At 34.1% G+C, this 12,450-nt stretch overlaps 2 protein-coding genes across 2 annotated transcripts in view; one reads left to right on the top strand and one right to left on the bottom strand.

Moving 5' to 3' along the window:
* The window catches only part of LOC136043051 (palmitoyltransferase ZDHHC14-like), a 53,801-nt gene extending 41,913 nt beyond the window's left edge, over positions 1–11,888 (bottom strand). The window contains exons 1-2 of the mRNA XM_065727956.1: positions 11,784–11,888; positions 1,329–1,500 (exon numbers count right to left, since the gene is read on the bottom strand). Of these exons, the coding sequence (XP_065584028.1) occupies positions 1,329–1,477 (149 nt within the window). The 5' untranslated portion in view covers positions 1,478–1,500; positions 11,784–11,888. The remainder of the gene's footprint in view (positions 1–1,328; positions 1,501–11,783) is intronic.
* Positions 11,889–12,024: 136 nt separating this feature from the next.
* Positions 12,025–12,450, top strand: part of LOC136043052 (transmembrane protein 242-like) — a 93,139-nt gene continuing 92,713 nt past the window's right edge. Inside the window, exon 1 of the mRNA XM_065727957.1 lies at positions 12,025–12,109. The gene's annotated coding sequence lies outside the window, so the exon portion shown is untranslated. The remainder of the gene's footprint in view (positions 12,110–12,450) is intronic.

Raw genomic sequence — 12,450 nt, 5'->3', positions numbered from 1 at the left:
AATAACTCATTTTTTGGCCAGTAAGGAAAGAGGGAATTCTCACCCCATGTGTTTTTAATGCTTGTATAGATAAGGTATCCACTAAAATTTCTACTAGCTGCCTTCCGGGAGTTTCTGATATTTTGTCCTTAGCATGTCCTGCTCCTAGTTAGTCATACTGAGTTTGGGCTTGCTTGTTCAGCAGATCCATTGCTTCTGTTTTTCGTCAAATTGGCCTTAATCTTAACGTTTAGAAATGTTACTTTCTTGCTTTGAATATTTTCAGGACTTCAGAACCACCTCCCAGGGTTAAATGTTCTTGTTGGCTGAGGGGTTCTCATATTGTTCTCACACTGCTAATCACCTAAAACTTTGTTATGCCAAAATTATAACAAATCGTGGACATTACAGAAGAGAAGCAGTGACTCGTCTGCACTCTACATTTTTTGACCCTGGCATTTTGTGTTGCAAAGTTTTCAAGTCTGGGGGTTTGAAACGAATTCATGTAAGCTATTAAAAGCACTGTGAATTTATTTGAATCTGCCTTGTTGGTACCGGAATACAAGAGACACCTATAAATATTTACCTACTGACATTACACTTGTTTTGACAGACAATTTGTGAAACTTGTGGAGGATGCCCCACATAGACTAAATGTCACTATTGCATTATTATCTTTTTTGTGATGATTTTTGTCAGTGTTTTATAAATCGATATTTCTTTAATATTCGCTTGTACGCTATTGTTTAGTTTCTTTTGTGGTTGATTTTTCATTTTCTCAATCACTTGATGAGTGTCATATTCTTGTAAGATGTGGGTAATAAATAAATGGATGTTATGAATTCTAATTATATGTGATGTTCATTCGTTTCTTCTTTATTTTGTACAGTATTCGTGTGTTTTCCTATCTTTTATGTTATTTTCTGGTTCTGTTGAATTGTTTAGTTTTTTTCTCTTTTTCCCATGTTGATTAAAGCTATCTAGATGTTAAGGTTGATTCTTAAATGTCAACAACCTCAACAAAGCTTATTAAAAGTAAGGGTGAGCATGATAACCAAAGGGATATTCTGATAAATGTCAGGTTCAGCATGTTCTGGAAGAATTACTATTTTTTATGGTGCTCCTTTCTGAATTAATCAGGTTTAAACGACACAGTTGCAATCATTGTGCTATTGATATTTGGCTATCAAGTTTAATCTTTCTTTTTTTTATGTTTCTTTTTGTTTTTTTTTATGCATGCTACATACATTTTTGTTTTACGAATCTATGTCTGGGATTTCATGGTATATATTTGTATAGGGAATATAGATCTTATATACAAAAAGTAGATATATAATCCAAGTACTTACTCAAAAGCAAAAAATAATCCACTAGTAAATACAATGAGAAGGACGGTAATGTAAAAAACTCCTGTTTGTTTTGCTGTCATAAGTCTTCCATTGCAATAAAATTTATTTCTACCAGGAAATTTTTCCCATTTTCTATGTTTCTTCGCCATCGAAGATGCAGAGAAGATTAAGTCTAGAAAAAAAGAACAAAAAAATTAGACTTGGAAGAGACTGTAAAGTTGAATAAGCATCACCATCTAACAATATTAAAACTTATACAAATCAGAGTAAAAAAAAAGAAGAAAAAAAAAAATCCAAGTCAAGAAACAGTACAGACATTTTTCACCAATACAAGAACAATTTTTTTTCAGTACAAAAATATCAAGCATTAATTTATATATCTCCACAGAGCGTGGGAGGCGGCCTCTTCTGCTACTGCTCCAAAATATGCCCGTGTGTTCCAGGAATTAAAGAATACCTCCCTACAAGACTTTGTCTCAGGTAGTAATTTGGCCAAAAGAAACTTAACACATGGAAAAATGTTTGTTCTTTGATTGGTCTCAACCTTTCAAGATAGGAAAACAAAGTCCCACCCAAAGGAGGATTTGGAATATATTCGGTCAACCCAGACTAAAACAAGCAACAAGACTTGGAATATTTTTGGTCAACCCAGGCCAAACAGATTTATCCAACTTGAAATATTTGCAATCAGCCTAGACCAAAGAAGTGACCATGGAATATTTTTGGTCTATCACAAAACCCGCCAAGGGCTTCCCAACCCAGACCAACAGATCTTCCAAGAAAAATAAAATTAGGGGCAACAAATCCCAAGCCAGATATTTAGGCAAAAATTTCTTTGTCATTATCGCCTATTGAAAATCAAATGGGTTGCATTAATAGTAACCAACATTGGTTATTAATCGTCAACACATCAGTACCTTCTTCTTCATAAGTTAGGAGGTTCATAAACATCAAGAGCAGGTTCTTTCACCTCTTTGTTGATCTGACTCCAGCACTGGTTATTTATTGTGAGTTAATACAATAAGCAATTTTGGAATCAAAAATTGAATTAAATAAGGAGAACAAGTATATTAGTCCTTTCTTTGGCATCTCAATTGATACTTCAAAAATCATTCTTTGTATCATACGGAGCAGAGCAAGAATTCAATACGGCATTGAATTAATCAGGTATTTTTGGCTTGGACCAAAGGTTTTTGAATGCAATAGTCTTCTTGTGCCAGGGCTGACAATCAAACACGACATGCAGGATTTATAAGCTGAGAGGCAAGTACAACACAAGGGAGGATGGTGCATCTGATAATCAAACAGGCCACTATTAAGTAAAAGGGACCACAATTTGAATCTGAAATACTTATCAGTTTGATTTCTTGAAAAGAGAGGAGATGACATCTGTTGGCTATGCTTTCTTTGTATTCTTTCACAGATCATATCTCAAGTATAAAGGTTCATAGAATTTCTTGTGGTTAAGGAGATGGCCCAGACAGCATATATCTTCCATTGATTATGTTGAATGCTATTCTACGACTACTAACAGCTCACTGCAGAACCAAGCACCATGAGGCAACACAGCATCGCATGCTCTTCCTCCATCCCCAATCTTTTCAAAACCTCCCTATTTACACCCTCCCAAGAGGTTACCATTTACCTTGAAGCTTGCCTTATGACATCCTCCCACCTCATTCAGGGAAGACCCGCTTTTTGGTTGGCTCTAGATGGTTGGCTGACAAAGACAATCTTATGCAATCCGTCATCCTTCATTTGCAGAACGTGTTCTAGCCATCTAATCATCTCTCTCTTTATAGCCCTAGAAAGCTACACTGAACCCTATTTTTTGTAGAGCTTACAATTTGAAATATGGTCAGTCAGTCAGGTACCCAAAACAATCCATAGGCAATTTCTCTGGAAAACATATAGCAACTCCTCTTTTGTTTTTTGGAGTGTCCACGCTTCAGAACAATTCTTAACTAATGTCATCATTGTAGCTTCCAATATTCTAACCTTTGTTTGCAGACTCATCTTCCTGTTCTTCCAAACTATTATATATATTCAACTTTAAAAAAAACAACAACAACAACATTCTGGGCCTTGGATCCTGCTTTTAACATCTTCACTGCACCCATTGTCTTTACCAACAATTAAATAAAAAAAACTTTCCAAAAAAGAAGTTTTTCAAAGATAAGTAAAGACCATATTAAACTTCAGATCAGCAGAAATAAAAGCCTATAATAACTCAAACTCAAAACAACCAGAAATTACTATTAAAGAATAACTGAAACCAAAAATGAACAGAATTTAAATAAACAATCATAGCAATCAAACATGCAACAGGTACTAACATAAATGAATAAATAAATCTTAAAGTCAGTAAAACCCAAATCAAACATGCAAATCAAGCTTAAAACGAACAAAAATCTTTTACTATCAAAGGAATAAAAATATAAAACCCAAAATGAACAGAAATTAAATCAACAATCATAGCAGACAAGCATACAACAGGTACTAATATAAATGAATAAATACATCTTAGAACAACTCAAACTTGGATTGAATATGCAAATCAACTTAGAACAAACACAAATCACTACAAACGAGAATTTGGCTACTGAACGCTTCCCTAACATTAAAAGCATAAAGCCTACTGCATACTTGGCACTTTACTGAGGATGAATTACATTACAAATATTTTCTTTTGTTCTTGTTACAACATTGAAAATAACATGAAAATTATGGTGAAATAAAATCTTGAACAGGTGAGTTTTCAGCAATTATAAAACAGTTTGTGGTAACAAACCATCAGATTCAGCGTATTAGAGAACCCTACTGTAGAAGTTTCAAGCTCCTATCTACAAAAATGCGGAATTTTGTATTTTTGCCAGAAGGCAGATCACGGAGGCGTGTTTATTTGTTTTTTTTTGTTCCCAGGGGTGATCATATCGACCCAGTTGTCCTAGAATGTTGCGAGAGGGCTCATTCTGACGGAAATGAAAAGTTCTAGTGACAAAAAAATCGGAGAGCCCCTACGCCCCCTCTCACGCTAATTATTTTCCCAAAGTCAACGGATCAAAATTCTGAGATAGCCATTTTATTCAGCGTAGTCGAAAAACCATATAACTATGTCTTTGGAGACGATTTACTCCTCCACAATCCCCGTGGGAGGAGCTACAAGTTACAAACTTTGACCAGTGATTACATATAGTAATGGTTATTGGGAAGTGTACAGGCGTTTTCAGGAGGATGTTTTGGTTGGGGGAGGGGTTGAGAAGAGGGGGATATACTGGGGGAACCTTCCATCGAGTAATTTGTCATGGGGGAAGAAAATTTCCATGAAGGGAGCACAGGATTTACAAGCATTATTAAAAAAAAATGAAAAAAATAAATATAAACTTTTTTTTTCAGCTGGAAGTAAGGAGCAGCATTAAAACATAAAACGAACAGAAATTATTACCCATATGAGGGGCTCACCTCCTCCTAATACCTTGCTCTTTACGCTAAAGTATTTTTGGTAATGTCAACTATTTATTCTATGGCTTTTGTGATTCAGGGGTCATTCTTAATGAATTAGGACAAAATTTAAGATTTAGTATAAAGAGAGAGGTACTGACGAGGGGGTGAACCCTCTCATATGTGTAACAAAAACATAAGAATAAAAAATTCTTTACGTAAGCTAATTTATAAGTTACGTATATCTTTTACTAATAAAAAGATTCGTAGAAAATTAAAAGTTCTAGTTGCCTTTTTAATTAACCAAAAAATTGGAGGGCAACTAGGCTTCCTCCTCTGCTCTTTTTTCTCAAAATCATTCGATCAAAATTATGAGAAAGCCATTTAGCCAAAAAAAAATAAATAAAAAAAAAAATATGCAAATTTCGTTTTAATTATTCCTCTGCAGAGAGCCAAAATCAAAACATGCATTGATTCAAAAACGTTCAGAAATCAAATAAAAAAACAAGTTTTTTCAACTGAAAGTAAGGAGGGACATTAAAACTTAAAACGAGCAGAAATTACTTCGTATATGAAAGGGGCTGCTTCCTCATCAACGCCCCGCTCTTTGCGCTAAAGTTTTTTTACTGTTTTAAAAAGAGGAGTTGAGAGAAAGAGTCAAACTTTAGCGTAAAGAGCGGGGCGTTGATGAGGAAGCAGCCCCTTTCATATACGAAGTAATTTCTGCTCGTTTTAAGTTTTAATGTCGCTCCTTACTTTCAGTTGAAAAAACTTGTTTTTTTATTTAATTATCATTATATATCAAATACTCAGCTTAATTTTATTCGTTCTTTCTAAGACTGTTAAAGACATATATAGTTTTCAGTAAAGTACCACTGGTGCAGTAGGTGGTATACTCTTTCCATATACACTAACAACAGTGGCACTGGTTGAGAAAACATGGGGGGGGGGCAAGTTTTTTTTTAATGAAAAAAAGAAACAGAACATTCAGCATAAATACCTAAAAGAGGGGATAACCATAGATCTTAAGTCTCTTAATTAGCTGCTACTACAGCAACCACAACTTACCAGGTTGAAACTAGCACTGCAACAACAATTAAAATTATTTCAGCAAATTATTTTTTCTAAATTACAAAAAGGCACTATGCAACAATTTCCTTTAAAATGAACCATTAAATAGCAATCAATTATGTTTCAGTGCCCCAATTGCTACAGAGAAGGAGAAACTGAGAAAAGATGCTTCCAATACAGAACATCATGGTTGCAGCCCCTTTCCTTGTTTTACAAGCCAATGGATTTTCCTTATGGTTTAAGCCAAGAGATTGTTTCCTTTCTAGGGTTTTCAGACAAGGTGGTTGTAATGGTATGCTATGTGTTTTGATGTGAAACCATTTTTAGGAGTTTAGAGTACAGTGCTATTTAGTAGCTGCAAAAAAGCATAGCACAGGGGTGATGAATAAAAATGATCAGCTAAGTGGTTTAGCTGCTTTAATATAGCACATAGCTACAATAGAAATTAGCTATGAAATAGAAATAAGAAGGTATTTTTTAAAGTCAAGGGAAGGCAATCATCCCCCCCCCCTTAGGTGCCATGCTTGACTTGCAACTGCCTTTGTAAATTCCATTTTGAGCCCTTAAATTGAAACCTTGTTCCTTATACAAATTAATTTATAAAACAAAACTTTTGCCAAAAGAGGTATTTCAAAGAAAAGGTAAAGAGCTACATTAAACCTAATATGAGTAGAAATAAAGTTGAAATGTAATTTGAATACAAAACAAAACCACTAACAATAAATAAATGAAGCCCAAAATAAGCAGAAATTACAATAAATAATCAAGCTAAGCTTAGATGAACAGAAACTACCACAAACAGAAACATACAAAACACCCTACATAATATTTGATAACCTTGGGTACTGATAGTGTCTTTTGGTTCAGTTCAACCTGCTCTGAAAACAATATTGTATCTTTACCATTTTGACAACCTTGATGCACTTATATTCTTTTCATTTGGTTCAATGGTTAAAGTAGCAGTAGCAATCACAATTGCAATAGCAGTATGCATACAATGTCTTTTCATTCTCCTCAATATACAGTGAAAGTTTCAAATTTATACCCTAAGCCATTTCTGATAGACCCTTTTGACAGTCTACAAGCACATAGTGCATTTTGATTTAGTTTGCCATCCCCTCAAAATTCCCTGAAAGTTTCATATTTATACCTTTAGACTGTTTGGAGACCCAGGATCAAATATCCCCCCTCCATTTCCCAATAAAAATGATATATGTAAACAACCAGCAACTTGCATAGCTTACACCCTCTGCGCCAAGGGCTGTGGGAGTCATGAAACGCTTTGAGGCATAGTTATGACTATTCAATTGTTTCAAACAAAATAGCTATCCCATAATTTTGATTCAATGTCACTGAGACAAGGGCAGCTAAGAGGGGCTACCCTCCAATCACTTTTGATTCTTAAAAAGGGCACTGTAATCTTCAATCTCCTTGTAAATGAGCCCTATCCAAAGTTTCTACAACTCACTGGCCAAAGGGAAAATCTTTTGGAATCTGTTATCATTCATCTACAAAACATACCCTAGTCATCTCAACCTTCTTCTCATTCTACCCCAGGAAATGAGATAGAACCACATTTTTCATACATCATGCTATTTGACATACAATCAGTAAAAAAAAGTACCCAGAAGAATCCATAGCCATTTCTGGAAAAACAAATCTAACAAAGGCTTTCTCTCCAATGAAGCCCTTGAGCTTCAAATTCAAACTTGACCACTGTCATCTCTGTAGCTTCCAATATTCTAGTCTTGGTTTGTGGACTTATTTTGCTGTTCTTCCATTTTTTTTTTCAACTGTGAAAAAGCCCCCTGTGCTTTGACTATTCTACTTTTGACACCCTAAAAGCATTCATTGTTTTTTCTGATAACACTACCCATGTAAGCAAAGCTATCTATTTGATCAATCCGCTTGTTACCTTAATCTTCTTGAAAAGAAAACACAGGTTTTTGGCTATTTCTATTTTTAACAGCTTCAGTGCACCCACCATCTTTCCTAATAGGTAAGCAAAACAATTCATTTGATTGATCTTCTCATTTCCCAACATACTTCTTCACCTTCACTAATTCCCATGTTAATTTTCAAACTTATTCTTGTACCTTAAACTCTAAAAAATATGAAAATTCATCCTTTTTGTAGACATTTCAATCTGGGACACTCATCTGCATAATCTAAGTCTAGGAGAGTTTTACCTCTATTTGATTCTATGCTGTCCAATAGCCTTTGATGTGTTGTTTAGGACAAATTTCATTAAAATGACCCATATTAATGGAAATAGAAAAAAACCCTGCTTATCTCCTGATTCAATAACAAATCTTATTTGATTTGGTTTTTACCATTTGGTATTTACAATACCAAAGCTGATTCAATAATCTAAATTCCTACATCAACTGCACAAATATTTTTTTTGTCTATATCACTGATCACTTTAATGTATTTATCTGGTTTAACACACAATAATAGTATCTTCACTACAGCTCTTCTACAAGCTGACCCAAACACCTGCTGAAAATTTATAAAACTTGCCCCTTATATGGCCTATTATTTTGATTCTAATAATTTACCAGAATGTCCAAGGAAGAGTCATCTAAATTATTGATCTAAGAAGCCTTCCCTAGGAGAGCCCAAGTGTCAAAGAAAATTACTGCATCAACCACCAGCAAGAACTGGGGTTAGAGTTATAGTAGCAGCAAGGCACAAACCTTGTCAGCAAAGTCATTTGCTATGTATTCTTCCAACTTCAATAACTTGTTATAATGTTAAAAGAACAGCAACCAAACAGCCAAAACATCTAAGAGCCTTGAATGCCAAGAAGCATTACTGCAGGACATGAATCTAACCAAAAAAGCTCCTGTCTGATATATATTCAGTTCTTACATCTTCAATAATCAAGGAGTAGCCAAAAAAATTCTAACGGAATTCAGAACATTGCATGTGTAGGAATATTAGAATATGGGTATTCAACTAGAATTGAAGTTTGAGCTATAATAGCTAAACTAGTACAAATCTTGCCAGCACAATGGCCATCTGCTATGTAGCCAATTCTTCCAGCTTCAACATTTCGCTTAAGTGTCTAAAGAAGAGCAACCTGATAGCTAACACATTTACTACTAGGACTTTTAATACTTCATGTCTAGGAGCATTACTGCATTGGGTAATAACAAGAACTGAGGTTTGAGTTTTAATAGCTAAAAAGCACAAAACTTGGCAGAAAAAAGGTCATCTTTTATGTAGCCAATTCTCTAACTTTACTAACTTGTTGGAATGTGCAAAGAAAAATCACTAAAATACTAAAACATCAAAGAGCCTAGAATATCTAAGAGTTACTACAATTATCATCAACTAAAACTAAGGTTTTTAACATATATAGCCTGTTCTCCAACTGTCAATACCTTTGTATACAAAGAAAAGTCACCAAAGTACTAATATATCACAGAATACCACACTGTAAAAATAACTTATAAAGGCTAAGCTGTCAATACATAATAACCAGAAAACTAAGGGGATAAGCTTAATATTTTGAAAATATTGGACTCTTTAAACTTTTTACTACTATTCTTGGTCAATCTTGGTATTACCTGAACAATTGTTTTAGGTCATGAAACTATTGTTAATAGATGCATTTTGACTTCTTGAACATCTTTTCTCTCTTGCAAAACTACCACAAAATCACCATTATGGAGTTATTCCAGCCCAAATATTCTTGTATTTACACATATAGAATTGTAATCATTTCTGTTGTTGTTGATTGGATACTGGAAATTGCAAATCTGTAATAGTTTAGAAACAAATTTGGGCTATATATTTGCACATTAGGGGGGTGGGGGTAAAGCATAGTATATATTAAATACTTAAACTAACCATTGCTGTATTTAATATATGCTATGCTTTACTCCCCCCCCCCCTAATGTGCAAATATATAATAACTCCATAATGGTGAGTTTGCAGTAGTTTTGAAAGAGAGAAAAGATGTTTTAAAAAGTCAAAATGCATCTATTAACAATAGTTTCATGACACAAAACAATTGTTCAAGTAATATCAACATTGATCTTATTCCCCCCCCCTGGTGTTGCTATAAATCAAAGTCACTTCAAAAGCTTTAAATTTTGTCAGCATTGGCATAGAATAGTCTATTGGAAAAGTTTTGCCTATAAATACTTATGAGAAATTTAAGATTGGAGTACACAAAGACTAGGCTAGTCACTTAGCCAAATTACAACTTAGTCCTAGTGGTTCCTATAAGAGACTTACAGGTTTCTGTGCCTTATGCTGCAAAAAGAAAGATTCAAGGTATTAACAAAGGAACACAAATGATAATTTTTATTGGCTGTAAAAATATAGTGGCCTAAATGAAAAAAAAAGAAGTAAAAACAAGAAGAAAACAAGAGCTCATATGGCACTTGTGACAAGGTCAGAAGAGCCCAGAGCTCATATGGCATGAGCTTTAGCAAAATTCTAAGAATCAATAGATTGATTTAAAAGAAAAATCAGAGGTTTAATGCTGGTAGGGATTTAAAATAAGAGCTCTGAGACACAAGGTTCTTCTAAATATCAAACTTCATTAAGATCCAATGACCCACTTGTAACTTAAAAATAGCCTACTATACTTTTTAGAATTTTTCCTCTCTTTTCACTCCCCCCCCAATGGTCAAATTGGGAAAACAACTTTCTCTAGTAAATTTGTGCAGGTTCCTGACATGCCTACCAATTTTCATTGTCCTAGCACATCTTGAAGCACCAAACTCACCAAAGTACTGAAACCCCCCCCTCCCCCAAAGAGAGCAGATCTTGTCAAATTACATCAATCACATATCTACAACATTTGCTTATTCTACCCACCAGGTTTCATCCTAATCTCTCTACTCTAAGCCTTTCCTAAGATTTCTGGTTTCCCTATCCAACTCCCCTAATGTCACCAGATCTGGTTGGGATTTAAAATAAGAGCTCTGAGACACATTATCCTTCAAATATCAAATTTCATTAAGATCTAATCACCTATTTGTAAGTTGAAAATACTTCATTTTTCAAATGTTTCCAAATTAACTGTTCCCCCACTCTCCTCCAGGTGGTTAAATAGGGGAAAAAGCACTTTCTAATTTAATCTGATCTGGTTCCTGATACACCTGCCAAATTTTATTGTCCTAGCTTATCTGGAAGTGCCTAAACTAGCAAAACCAGGACAGACAGACCACCAGACCAACAAACAGAATGTGTAATCACTTTATGTCACCTGGGTAATACCAAGTGCCATAAAAATATAGCCTATAGCACATACAAAAGTAAGCTAGTAATCAATTATAATCTAGGAAAATTCATCTAGGTAAAAATAATCTAGATTTTCATTGAAGAAAAAAAAAATTTCACAGCAACACTTGGCTCTAATTTAGTCAAAGGCTTAACCAGAGTGTAAAATTGTTGATTAGCCTATATTAGTACATGATATGCAATTTTGAATCTCTGCTCTATTTAAATCCTTCCTATCAAATAGCACTTTTAACAGAAAATGCTTTAATCCTGCATTTTGGCTGTAAACAATACTGTATGGAACTGATTTGTACTGAACCTACGCATGTCCAAAATGTATTTGAACCCTCTGAACCTGAAAATGAGGCTTAAATAGTTTAAGATGTTATTGAACAGAGCAATGCTTGCTCTAAGCATTTCCATTGGACATGTAAACATGGGAATGAGAGTCTAAAGTGTTTTCACCAATCTTTGTTAAATGAATAATATAGGCCTAGGTAATAATTGAAAAGAAAAAGATAGCCAAATCTGTTCTCATAGGAAAAATGTTTCTTTGGTTAGTCTAGTTTTCTCCAAGCTAGATTTTATCAAGTTTTTTTTTCAGAGCAAAAATCCCAGCTTAGCCTATCATCTACAATTTTAGCCAGCGTATGGCCAGTTGTAACTAATATAATCATGTTTAATTAAGCTTAAATTATTAACCTTCTCTATTCAGTTTGTAGGTGTAGATCTGATTCTTGTCATTATTCTAGACATTTGTTTATCTCTATATTCTATTTGTTGACATATTTTTATAGTAGTTTAACCTACCAGTTTTAAGATATTAATGTTACAACTGAATTAGAAACAGAAAGAGAAATTCAAATCAAACCTGCAAAATTCCCTTAGTAATAAGAAAATTAAGCCTGAATGGTTTAAAAGAGTCTTATATTTTCGTATGACTAGGCAATTCACGGCAAAATATTTAATTTGGAAGATCGTGACTATTAGCTTTCTTGTCTTTATTTTAGCTGTAATTGTAATTCAAAGTAAGTCTTGATGGATATTAAGATTATCGGATCTCTGAAAGAACCCCTAAAATAAAAAACTTAATTACCTCAGCCTTATTTACACTTCAGAGGAAACTAAGGCCCATGCTGTGCGTTCATCTCCTTGTTGATGGTGTGTAGGCCTATTAGAGAATATTTGTGATACTTATCAAGTAGCTGATGGGATGGATAGAATTTCCCTATCCATAGTTTTTTGTTTCACTCTTTGTCTAGTTTTTAATCAAGTAACACATTAAGCTAGCCTACTGTGCACACTCACTGTTTTGTAATGTTCTTGCTATTAATAATATGTTCCCTGAAAGAACTCTGGAATATTCTGA

This window comes from Artemia franciscana, unplaced genomic scaffold (assembly GCF_032884065.1).
Source record: "Artemia franciscana unplaced genomic scaffold, ASM3288406v1 Scaffold_289, whole genome shotgun sequence".
In the NCBI taxonomy this organism is placed as follows: Eukaryota; Metazoa; Arthropoda; class Branchiopoda; order Anostraca; family Artemiidae; genus Artemia; species Artemia franciscana.
The sequence above is the reverse complement of the archived record's forward strand: the minus strand, read 5'-3'. Positions and strand labels throughout refer to the sequence as shown.